The following is a 13,413-nucleotide window of genomic DNA, read 5'->3' on the forward strand; positions in this document are numbered from 1 at the left end:
ATGGAGCATGCTGCGGGTGTTTTCCCGCAGACGCAATCTGTGCCTGAAGGGAAAATGACATCCGCAGGTATTTAACTACCTGCGGGTGTCCAATGCATCCCTATGGGGCGCGGATCCGCGTGCGGGAAAAACGCTGCAGATTTAAAATCCTATTTTACTCGTGGACACGAGGCTTTATTGTCCGCAGCTGCACCCCGAGGCCATTGATTGGGGACAGCAGAAAGCACAAGAGCCGCTGCCGGGAGGAGAGACTCGTTTGTCTTTAACCCCTTCACGAATGACAGTAAATTTACATTGTGCGGTCGTGCAGGGTGTATGCAGCGGGCTCGGGAGTCCAGTTCGCTCCGTATTTAGCGGCTATCAGCTGTATCAGAGTTGGCTCTGATCGCGGTAGTTAACTGTTTAGATGCCACAATCAAATCTAACCACACGTCTAAACAGTAGGCGCAGGGTGGAGGGGGGAAGGGAGGAGACCCCTTCCCCTGCCCCACTGGCACATTCCGCAAATCCATCAGTCAAATGATTGAAAGTTCTAGTAGCCTGCGGGACTAAATGAAAGTGTAAAGAGTTGCATCACGAAACTGCAGCAATTCACTGAGGGCTCCATTAGGGCTGCCCGCGTCTCGGGTCTGTTTTTTGAGCAGAGAAACGGAGTTAAACTTCCCGCTTCCATTCCTTTGATTAAAAAATAAAAAAAAAAAATAGAAAACCTTTCAGTTTGCTTTTTGTTTCCAGTATTTAATGGAAAAAAAAGAGCGAAAAATGTTAAAAAAATGAAAACCTAGGGCCGCCTGCACACGGCAGAGCTGGATTCCGCATGCGGCACCCTGCGTACCTGTATATTCTCTTCTTTTTCTGTACTGGGCACAGGGGCGGATTCCGCTCAGTTGTATATAGCCGACTTCAGGGTGCATTCAGACGACCGTATATCGCCTGGGTTTTCCATCTATCGGCGTGAAAACCCAGCCGATATACAGTCGTCTGAATGCACCCTAACACTGTAAAAAAAAAAAAAAGGCAAAAATTAATGTTTCTATTCCCTACCATGCAAAAAAAAATTTGACAAACGTTCTACATTTTATGTACCCCCCAAAAAATGGTACAAATAAAAACTGCAGCGCGTCACGCAAAAAACAAACCGCAAAATATCAAAGTTTTTGAAAAGTGGAGATGAAAATCCCCCCAAAAGTCCTTGCATCCTGCGGGCTCTCACACACGAGCGGCTTATTTTAAAATAAATTATTTCATTTCGGTATCCGCGGCGGCGGCGTGTAGACAATCAGCACTATGAAATATGAACCAATCAGGTCACGACATTCCGGTAATATATGCGGCATATCCATGAACCAACCTGAACCCACTCTGTACAGGTGCGCCAAGGTCTTCTAATTACCTATGGAATCTGCGTGGGTCACCAGCACGGATAAGCCGCAGTTCAATATGCCCATACACTATCATTGGGCATCTGCAGGTATTTAAATACCTTTGGACGCCATTTTTTTCCTGGTGTGCAGATCGCATGTGGGGAAAAAAAACGCAGCATGCTCCATGTACCTGCGGATCCCACGGGGACGGCTCACATTGACGTTAATGGAAGCCGTCCGGTCGGCGGCGTCTCCACTGCTGACACTGCGGACTGCGGCGAATCTGTGGGAAAGCAGGAGATTTTAAAAAAAGAAAAAAAATAATAAAAATCCCAACACGCGCGCAGCGAGCCGAGTGCGTCCGCCGTACAGAAGAAAGGAGATCCAGCCGCAGCGGTGCAGACCCGAACCGCGTCCGGACAGGGGAGTACATGTATTGTTTGCCTGCCTCATGTCTGCGGGGTCCCCCACTCAGAATCCGTGCCCGTGGACATGAGGCCTACGTCAGGAACTGAGGGGGGAGGGGGAATTGGGGAGGAGAAAAGGAAAATTAAGGTAAAGTGTGTAAGAAAATGTTGGGGGACGGGCGTCTTTTTTACCACATATTACACGCGGCTTTGTCACATGTAACACGCGGTAACAAACTTTACATGACATTCAACGATGCCTTAAACTTCGTGGAAAAAAAACCACACCATCTTGGCGCATATTAAGCGTGCCACACACCAGGCAGTGTGCGGGGTTCTGTCAGCACGCAGTATGGGCGCAACGCATGGTGTACCGCAGCGCACTCCCCGCATATAGATACAGACGCCATAAACCCTCGGGCAAGAAAGATCTAATCTCACAGAAACCCCATCAGATCAGCATCAGGTGGAGGTAGAACCACTAGTCCCAGCATTCACCTGTGTGACTGTGGCCCCAGTTTTCTGATCCGATCCCCCCCCCCATTCTGCAGGTTATTGCCCTCACCCTCTCTGTCTGCTCCTCTGCTCGGACTGTACCACTACAACAATGGGGAGAGCGGCACTCACTTGTAGGCTGCTGACAAGTTATGTGGGAGAAATTCGGTGCCCCGTCTCTAACCGAAGAGGAATGAGCGGCGAGGGTGAGGGCGGCATGTAATAACCACCAGCATTGCACACCGAGGAACGGGACATTACACTGCTACAGACGGAGGCAGCTAGAAGGATACCGAGAAAGCCGGCAGCCACTAGCAGCTTCTGGAAGCTTCCCGCCCAGTGACATCACATCACCGGCAAATCTAATTGGTCAGAACAGCTATCTTCTGGAAACTACTGGAAGAGACCTGAGTGACGACATCACCAGAGCTCTCCTGTGATTGGCTGACGGTAGGGGAAGCTTCCTGAATGTTCTGGAGTGTTGCTATGGGCACAAAGCAGCGTGTGGAAGGGAGAGTGTTGATTGGCTGTTACCTCAGTGGCTGGGGTGTGGCTTACAGTATAAATACACATGACAGCCACACATCAGGGAGAACTAAAGAGAAGCTGAAACCAGCTGAGAGCGTTAGCTGACACTGCTACATAACAAGAGCAGCAGCGCTACAAGACCAGAGCCAGCAGAGAGGAAAGCGGCGGCACTACAAGACCAGAGCCAGCAGAGAGCAGAGAGGAGAGCGGCAGCACTACATCACAGATACTGGGAGAAAATCCAAGATTTATATCTCATAAACATCTACCAGAAGCAGAATGTCTCCCAGAGGAGTTGCGGTCGGCATTGACCTCGGCACCACCTATTCCTGCGTTGGCGTCTTTCAGCACGGCAAAGTGGAGATCATCGCCAATGACCAGGGCAACCGCACCACCCCGAGTTATGTGGCCTTCACTGACACCGAGAGACTGATCGGCGATGCAGCCAAGAACCAGGTGGCCATGAACCCACAGAACACTGTATTCGATGCCAAGAGGCTGATCGGCCGCAAGTTTGACGATGTGGTGGTGCAGTCTGATATGAAGCACTGGCCGTTTGGGGTGGTAAGCGATGGAGGAAAGCCAAAAGTAAAGGTGGAGTACAAAGGAGAAGAGAAGACTTTTTCTCCTGAAGAAATCTCCTCCATGGTTCTGATTAAGATGAAGGAGACAGCCGAGGCTTATCTGGGTCAACCAGTGAAAGATGCCGTTATTACCGTACCCGCCTACTTCAATGATTCCCAACGTCAAGCCACCAAGGACGCGGGAGTCATAGCGGGTTTGAATGTGCTGAGAATCATCAATGAGCCCACAGCAGCCGCCATCGCCTATGGTCTGGACAAGGGAAGCCGCGGAGAGAGCAATGTCCTGATCTTCGACTTGGGAGGAGGCACTTTCGATGTCTCTATTCTCACCATTGATGACGGTGTGTTTGAAGTAAAGGCCACAGCTGGTGATACTCACCTGGGAGGAGAGGACTTTGATAACCGCATGGTCAATCATTTCATGGAAGAATTCAAACGCAAGCACAAGAAGGACATCAGTCAGAACAAGAGAGCTTTGAGAAGGCTCAGAACGGCCTGCGAGAAAGCCAAGAGAACCCTGTCCTCCAGCAGCCAGGCCAGCATTGAGATTGACTCTCTCTATGAGGGCATTGACTTCTACACTTCTATCACCAGGGCTCGCTTTGAGGAGTTGTGTTCAGACCTCTTTAGAGGAACGCTTGAGCCAGTAGAAAAGGCCCTCAGAGATGCCAAAATGGACAAATCTCAAATTCATGATATTGTTTTGGTTGGAGGGTCTACACGCATCCCCAAGGTACAGAAGCTACTTCAAGACTTCTTCAATGGAAAAGAGCTGAACAAGAGCATCAACCCTGATGAGGCTGTGGCCTATGGAGCTGCTGTGCAAGCTGCCATCTTAACTGGTGATACGTCTGAGAAAGTCCAGGATCTCCTCCTCCTGGATGTAGCACCACTCTCCCTTGGACTAGAAACAGCCGGAGGGGTGATGACCGTTCTCATCAAACGCAACACCACTATCCCGACCAAGCAGACACAAACCTTCACCACATACTCTGACAACCAGCCAGGAGTCCTCATCCAAGTGTTTGAGGGTGAGAGAGCGATGACCAAGGATAACAATCTCCTGGGCAAGTTTGAACTGAGCGGGATACCCCCAGCCCCACGAGGGGTGCCACAGATTGAAGTGACCTTTGATATTGATGCCAACGGTATCCTCAATGTTTCCGCCATGGACAAAAGCTCAGGAAAACAGAACAAAATCACAATCACCAATGACAAAGGCAGACTGAGCAAAGAGGAGATTGAGAAGATGGTGCAAGAGGCGGACAGATACAAGGCAGAGGATGATAGCCAAAGAGAGAAGATTGCAGCTAAGAACTCCCTGGAGTCTTACGTCTTCAATATGAAGAGTACAGTGGAAGATGATAATGTGAAGGACAAGATGAGTCCTGATGATAAGAAGAGCATTGTGGAGAAGTGTAACGAGACTCTATCATGGCTGGACAAGAACCAGTTGGCTGAGAAAGAGGAGTATGTCCATCATCAGAAGGAGCTGGAGAAGGTGTGCAATCCCATCATCACCAGACTGTACCACGGAGCCACTGCAAGTGGGATGCCAGGGGGAATGCCTGGTGCCAGCTGCAGTGCCCAAGCAAGACAAGGAAGCAACAAAGGACCCGTTATTGAAGAGGTGGATTAACAGTGTCTGTAACAGAAAAGGACTTCTAGATGGACTGTGTATGTGATAGGACTTGTGCATTATACATGGTAGCAGCCGGTCTTCTGCATATCTGCTGTAAGCAGACAATATTCAGCAGTAACATGTACAGAATGTAATATATTGGGGTTTGTAAATGTCTTACTGGGGCGATTTATCTGCACTTTATATTGTAATGCTTTATGATTGTAATAAAATACTATTTTTCTCTACATATTTGTGTTTCTTCTCATTCTTAATAACTAGTGAAAATGTAATAATAATTTGGTAATTAATCCTGATTTTCACAGTGAATTTTTATATACAGTTACACTACACAATAAGGTAATGATGCTCAAAGGTGAAGGAACAGGAGTCGGTGGAGGGATGTTTTACGCTCCCTCCTATTAATCTCTATGGGAGAGCAGACGCACAGAGCCGTCAATGGAGATTCACCTCCCAGGCTCTCCGTTCCCTCACCTTTAAGAACCATTATAGTGCTTAACCCCTTAGTGACCACCCCATAGAGTTGTTACGTCCTGGTTTAGTGGGCTTTAAGCCCCAGGGCCATAAAAACACGCTCGCTCTGGGGATTAAAACTACGTGGGCTGTGGACGTGACAGTTCCATGTTGTCGGCTGCCAGAGGTAGCAGTCAACCTGGAGCTGCCATGAGAAAGTAAAAACAAAAAGGTAAAGTTTAAGCTCCCCTCACAGATCAGATCCATGAGAGGAGCCGAAACTACTCTTCTCTGTGGCCTTCTGGCCCTTCCAGGACCTGACAATGCCTTCTGCGCAGGCACGCCAGACATAAAGCATCACGCGCAGAAGCCTGGGAAATTTGAAATCTCCTGGCTCCTTTCGTAGCTGAGAGGCTGGAGCAGTGACCGGTCAGTGGTCCCCGAGCACGTGATAAGGAAGCGAACTACCTTAGGCTGGTCTCTCACGACTGGATAGGAATTGCAGATTCTGCAACCGTCTGATTCGTGGATCAATCAAATACATTAGATTACACAATTCCGCTCACATTAGCGGGTCTAATGAAAACAAAGATCTGGTACCGTGTTAGCCAGTAGAGCAAAATGTGATTGTTCTCAGCAAGAGAAACGACGTAATCTTCTTCTCAGCAAGATTACGTCGTTTCTCTTGCTGAGAACAATCACATTAGCGGGTCGGAATTATATAATCCACATAATAAGACATAGTGCCTCTTTTGCAGCAAAAATGAATATAAGAAAGTGCCTTATTTTCGGGGAAACACTATATTACTATTGGAGCCACAGTGGGGGGAGTCAATATTACTACTGGGGCCAATAAAGTCGACAATATGACTACTAAGGTCACTGTGGTCATCAATATTACTACTGGGGCTAATATAAGGCTCACTATTACTACTGGGGCTAATATAGCAGTCAGGATAACTATTGGGGCCACTCTGGGGGACACTATTACTACTGGGGCCAAAACAGGGGACACTATTACTACTGAGGTCACTGTGGGGGTCAATATTACCACTTAGGCGAATATAGGGGACAATATTATTACTGGAGCTAATATGAAGAGTCACTATTGCTACTTAGACCCCTGTGGGGACACTAGTACTACTGGGGCTCCTGTGAGGGACACTATTCCTATAGGGCTACTGTGGGCACATATTACACTTGGGGACGATATAAGGGACACTTTTGTGGAGGGCGGTCGGTTATGGTGACTGGGGTCTGCTTTCTCCTTTCTATACTGGCAGCTGTTCCCTGGCATCCGCCCTGCAGTTCCTGCACCAACATCCTCCAAGTGGCATGATAAATGGGTGTTGTGGAATATGTTCACTACTCCTATGAATTTGTTTGTAGTGCCAGTGCTTTACAGCACGGAATGTAGTGGGTGATGAAGATGATGAATTTTTGTAGGACCCATTTATGGGCCACTACACTATTACTACTGGGGTCAATATAGGGGTCACTATTACTAGTGGGCCAACACAGGGTACAGTATTTCTACTAAAGCTATGGTGAGGGTCACTATTCCTACTGGGGCCCCTTGTGGGGCACACTTACTTGTACTACTGAGGCTGATATAGGGGACACAATTACTAATGAGGCCACTGTGGGGGTCACCATTAATACTGGTGCAAATACAGTCAACAATATTACTACTGCGGCCACTGCGGGCTTTACTATTACTACTTGGACTAATCTAGGGGACACTTACTACTGGGGCCACTATTACAACTGAGGCGAATATAGCAGTCACTATTACTAAGGTGGCTAATGTAGAGTACAATATTACTATTAGGGCCATTGTAGGGGTCACTATTACTACTGGGGCCACTGTGGACACTATTAATACTGAGGCCACTGTGGGGTTCACTATCACTACTGGGAATAACACAGGAAAGAGAAATACTACAGAGGCCACTATGGGGGTCACTATTACTATTAAGTCCACTGTGTGAGTCACTATTACTGTTGGGGCTAGGATAGGTGACACCATTACTACTGGGGCTACTGTGGGGGTCACTATCGCTATTGGGGCCAATGTAAGGGACATTATAACTAGTGTGGCTAATATAGGGTGTCACTACTACTACAAAGACCAATTTATCATTCATTATTACTATTGAGGCTGCTGTGGGGGACAGTATTACTACTGGGAACACTGTGGTCACTGTTACTATGAGGGCCACTGTGTGATTCACTATTACTACTGGGGACAATACAAGGGATAATATTACTACCGAAGCCAATATGGGGGTCAAAATTACCATTGAGTTCATGGTGGAGGGTCACTCTCACTACTGGGGTTAATATAGGGGACACTTTTACTACTGAGACCACTGTGTGAATCACTATTATTATTGGTGCTAACATAGGGGACACGATTACTACTGGGGCCACTTTTACTACTTAGGCCACTGTGGGTGTCACTATTTCTACTGGGGCTGATATAGGGGACATTTTTAATACTGATGTCACTGCGTGAATCACTATTACTATTAGGGCTAATATAGGGGACACTTACTACTGGGGCCACTATTACTACTGGATCTAATATAGGGAACACTATTACTACTAGGGCCACTAATGAGGACAGTATTACTACTAGGACCACTTTTGCTACTGGGTTCAATACAGGGGCAGCATTACTACTGAGGCAACTGTGGGGGTCACTATTATTACTGGGTGTAATATAGGGGACAGTATTACTACTCGGGCCGCTATGGGGGACAGTATTAGTACTCGGGCAACTATTGCTACTGGGTCCAATACAGGGGACAGCATTATTACTGAGGCCACTGTGGGGCTCACTATTACTACCGGGCTATTACTACTGAGGACACTGTGGGGGTAACTATTACTACTGGTTCTAATATAGGGGACATTATTACTACTGGAGGTACACTATTACTACTGGCGCTAATACAGAGGATAGTATTACTACTGAGGCAATTGTGGGGGCCAATGTCACTAGTGAGGCCAATATAGGGAACACTATTATTACTGAGGCCACTGTGAGGTACACTATTACTACTGGGGACAACACAGGGGACAGTATTACTACTAAATATCACTGTGGGGGACACGATTACTACTGGGGCCACTTTTACTACTTAGGCCACTGTGGGTGTCACTATTTCTACTGGGGCTGTTGTGGGGGACAGTATTACTACTGGGAACACTGTGGTCACTGTTACTATGAGGGCCACTGTGTGATTCACTATTACTACTGGGGACAATACAAGGGATAATATTACTACCGAAGCCAATATGGGGGTCAAAATTACCATTGAGTTCATGGTGGAGGGTCACTCTCACTACTGGGGTTAATATAGGGGACACTTTTACTACTGAGACCACTGTGTGAATCACTATTATTATTGGTGCTAACATAGGGGACACGATTACTACTGGGGCCACTTTTACTACTTAGGCCACTGTGGGTGTCACTATTTCTACTGGGGCTGCTGTGGGGGACAGTATTACTACTGGGAACACTGTGGTCACTGTTACTACGAGGGCCACTGTGTGATTCACTATTACTACTGGGGACAACACAAGGGATAATATTACTACCGAGGCCAATATGGGGGTCAACATTACCATTGAGTCCATGGTGGAGGGTCACTCTCACTACTGGGGTTAATATAGGGGACACTTTTACTACTGAGACCACTGTGTGAATCACTGTTATTATTGATGCTAATATAGGGGCCACTATTACTACTTAGGCCACTGTGGGTGTCACTATTTTTACTGAGGCCACTGTGGGGGTCACTATTACTACTGAAGACACTGTGGGGGGTCACTATAATCACTGGGTCTAATATAGGAAACACTATTACTACTGGGGCCACTATGGAGGACAGTATTACTACTGAGACCACTGTGGACCGTATTACTACTGAGTCCACTGTTAGGGTCACAATTACCATTGAGGCCACTGTGGAGGGTCACTATTACTACTGGGGCTGACATAGGGGACACTTTTACTACTGAGGCCACTGTGTGAATCACCTTTAGTATTGGGCTAATGTAGGGGATATTATTACTACTGGGGCCACTATGGGAGTCACTATTACTACTGAGAACTCTGTGGGGGTCACTATTATCACTGGGTCTAATATAGGAAAGACTATTACTACTGGGGCCACTATGGAGGACAGTATTACTACTGGGAGCACTGTCGACACTATTACTACTGGGGACAACACAGGAGATAGTATTACTACTGAGGCCACTGTGAGTGTCACAATTACCATTGAGTCCACTGTGGGGGTCACTATTACTACTGGGGTTAATATAAGGGACACTATTACTACTGGGCTGTTAAAGAGGACACTGTTACTACTGGGGACACTGTGGGGGTAACTATTACTACTGGGGTTAATATACGGGACACTATTACTACTGGGCTACTATGGAGGACACTATTATTACTGAGGCCACTGTGAGGTACACTATTACTACTGGGGACAACACAGGGGACAGTATTACTACTAAATGCCACTGTGGGGGTCACTATTACTACTGGGGCTGATACAGGGTACTCTTTTACTACTGAGGCCACTGTGTGAATCACTATTATTATTTGGGCTAATATAGGGGACACTATTGCTACTGGGGCCACTATTACTGCTGGATCTGATATAGGGAACACTATTACTACTGGGGCCACTATGCAGGACAGTATTACTACTGGGGGGCCACTGTGAGGGTCACTATTACTACTGAGGTCACTGTGGGGGTCCCTTTTACTGATGGGTGTAATAGAAGGGACAATATCACTACTGGGGCCATTCTGGAGCACAGTATTAGTACTGGGGCCAATACAGGGGACAGCAATACTACTGAGACCACTGTGTGGGTCACTGTTACTACTGGGGCTAATATAGGGTTCACTATTAGAATTGAGGCCACTATGGAGAACACTATTACAAGGGGGTCCACTGTGAGGGTCAATATTACTACTGAGGCCACTGTGGGGGTCCCTATTTCTAATGGGTGCAATAGAAGGGACAATATTACTACTGGGGCCACTATGGAGGGCAGTATTAGTACTGGGGCCACTATTGCTAGTGGGTCCAATACAGTGGACAGCATTATTACTGAGGCCTCTTTGGGGGTCACTACTACTACTAGGCTGTTATAGGGGAAACTGTTACTATGGAGGACACTGTGTACGTAACTATTACTACTGGGGCCACTATTACTACTTAGGCCACTGTGGGGGGGTCACTATTTTTTACTGAGGACACTGTGGGTGTCACTATTACTACTGAGGCTACTGTGGCGGTCACTGTTATCTCTGGGTCTAATATAGGGAACATTATTACTACTGGGGCCACTATGGAGGACACTATTACTACTAGGACCACTGTGGACACTATTACTTCTGATGCCACTGTGAGGTACACTATTACTACTGGGGACAACACAGGGGATAGTATTACTACTGAAGCAACTGTGGGGGTTACAATTAGCATTGAGGCCACTGTGGGGGTCACTATTACTACTGGGGCTGATATAGGGGACATTTTTAATACTGATGTCACTGTGTGAATCACTATTACTATTAGGGCTAATATAGGGGACACTTACTACTGGGGCCACTATTGCTACTGGATCTAATATAGGGAACACTATTACTACTAGGCCCACTAATGAGGACAGTATTACTACTAGGACCACTTTTGCTACTGGGTTCAATACAGGGGCAGCATTACTACTGAGGCAACTGTGGGGGTCACTATTATTACTGGGTGTAATATAGGGGACAGTATTACTACTGGGGCCGCTATGGGGGACAGTATTAGTACTCGGGCAACTATTGCTACTGGGTCCAATACAGGGGACAGCATTATTACTGAGGCCACTGTGGGGCTCACTATTACTACCGGGCTATTACTACTGAGGACACTGTGGGGGTAACTATTACTACTGGTGCTAATATAGGGGACATTATTACTACTGGAGGTACACTATTACTACTGGCGCCAATACAGATAGTATTACTACTGAGGCAATTGTGGGGGCCAATGTCACTAGTGAGGCCAATATAGGGAACACTATTACTACTATGGGCACTGTGAGGGCCACTATTTCTACTGGTGCCAAATATAAGGGACCTTATTACTACTGGGGCTAATATATTGTTCACTATAATCACTGGGGCCACCGTGGGGTTCAATATTACTCCTGGGGCCAACATAGCGGACAGTATTACTACCGAGATCACTGTGAGGGACACTATTACTACTGAGGCCACTGTGAGGGTCACTACTACTGAGACTAATATAGGGGACACTAATACTACTGAGGCTAATATAGGGATCACTATTATTATTGGAGCCACTAATGTAGCCACTGTGGGGAAAGTTATTACCAGTGGGGGCACTGTAAGGTTCACTATTACTACTGGGGTTAACACAGGTACAGCATTGGCAGGGGGCACTGTGGTGATCACTATTATTACTGGGGCTGATATCTATGGGGCGCTATTACTACTGAAGCCACTGTCGTGGTCATTATTTCTACTAATGCTAATATAGGGGACACTATTACTATTGTGGCCACCATAGGGGACACTAATACTACTAAGGCCATTGTGAGGGTTACTATTAGTACTGGGGCCACTGTGAGAGTTACTACTACTACTAAGGCCACTGTGGGGGTTGATATTACTACTGAGACCACAGTGTGGGTTACTATTACTACTGGGGCCACTGTGGGTGGTCACTATTACTCCTGGGGCTGATATAGGGGACACAATTACTACTGAGGCCACTGTGGGGGTCACCATTAATACTGGTGCCAATGCAGTCAGTAAGATTACTACTGTGGCCACTGCGGGCTTTACTGTTACAACTTGGACTAATTTAGGGGACACTTACTACTGGGGCCACTATTACAACTGAGGTTAATATAGTAGTAACTATTACTATGGTGGCTAATATAGGGTTTACTATTACTATTGGGGCCATTGTAGGGGTCACTATTACTACTGGGGCCACTGTGGACACTATTAATACTGAGGCCACTGTGGGGTTCACTATTACTACTGGGAATAACACAGGGGATAGAATTACTACAGAGGCAACTGTTGGGGTCACTATTACTATTGAGGCCACTGTGTGAGTCACTATGACTGTTCGGGCTAAGATAGGTGACACCATTACTACTGGGGCCACTGTGGGGTCACTATCACTATTGGAGCCAATGTAAGGGACATTATAACTACTGTGACTAATATAGGGTGTCACTACTACTACAAAGACTACTTTATGGTTCATTATTACTATTGAGGCCACTGTGGGGGACAGTATTACTACTGAGAACACTGTGGTTACTGTTACTACTGGGGCCACTGTGTGATTCACTATTACTACTGGGGACAACACAAAAGACAATATTACTACTGAGGCCACTGTGGGGTCAAAATTACCATTGAGGCCATGGTGGAGGGTCACTCTCACTACTGGGGTTAATATACTGAGGACACTGTGGGGTAGTTATTATTAATACTGGGGTTAATATAGGGGACAATATTACTACTGGTGCCACTGTGAGGTACACTATTACTACTGGGGAAAACACAGGGGACAGTATTACTACTAAATGCTACTGTGGGGGTCACTATTACTACTGGGGCTGATATAGGGGACACTTTTACTACTGATGCCACTGTAGGGGCCACTATTACTACTGGACCTAATATAGGGAACACTATTACTACTGGGGCCACTATGGAGGACAGTGTTACTACTGGGGCCACTTTTACTACTGGGTTCAATACAGAGGACAACAATACTGTGTGAGTCACTGTTACTACCGGGGCTAATATAGGGTTCACTATTAGAATTGAGTCCACTATGGAGAACACTATTACAACGGGGACCACTGTGAGG

The 13,413-nt window shown here is 46.7% G+C and overlaps 1 protein-coding gene across 1 annotated transcript; it reads left to right on the forward strand.

The window, feature by feature from the left end:
- Positions 1-2,995: 2,995 nt before the first annotated feature.
- On the forward strand, positions 2,996-5,249 carry LOC136589766 (heat shock 70 kDa protein-like). Its single transcript, XM_066588326.1, has one exon. It carries the CDS (start codon positions 3,074-3,076, stop codon positions 5,015-5,017), a length of 1,944 nt encoding a protein of 647 aa, XP_066444423.1. The 5' UTR covers positions 2,996-3,073; the 3' UTR covers positions 5,018-5,249.
- The last annotated feature ends 8,164 nt before the right edge of the window (positions 5,250-13,413 follow it).

Source organism: Eleutherodactylus coqui, chromosome 1 (genome assembly GCF_035609145.1).
Source record: "Eleutherodactylus coqui strain aEleCoq1 chromosome 1, aEleCoq1.hap1, whole genome shotgun sequence".
Taxonomy (NCBI): domain Eukaryota; kingdom Metazoa; phylum Chordata; class Amphibia; order Anura; family Eleutherodactylidae; genus Eleutherodactylus; species Eleutherodactylus coqui.

What these genes read in the sequence shown, in the direction of transcription:
- LOC136589766 (XM_066588326.1), top strand. Translation starts at nt 3,074, where the DNA reads ATGTCTCCCAGAGGAGTTGCGGTCGGCATTGACCTCGGCACCACCTAT.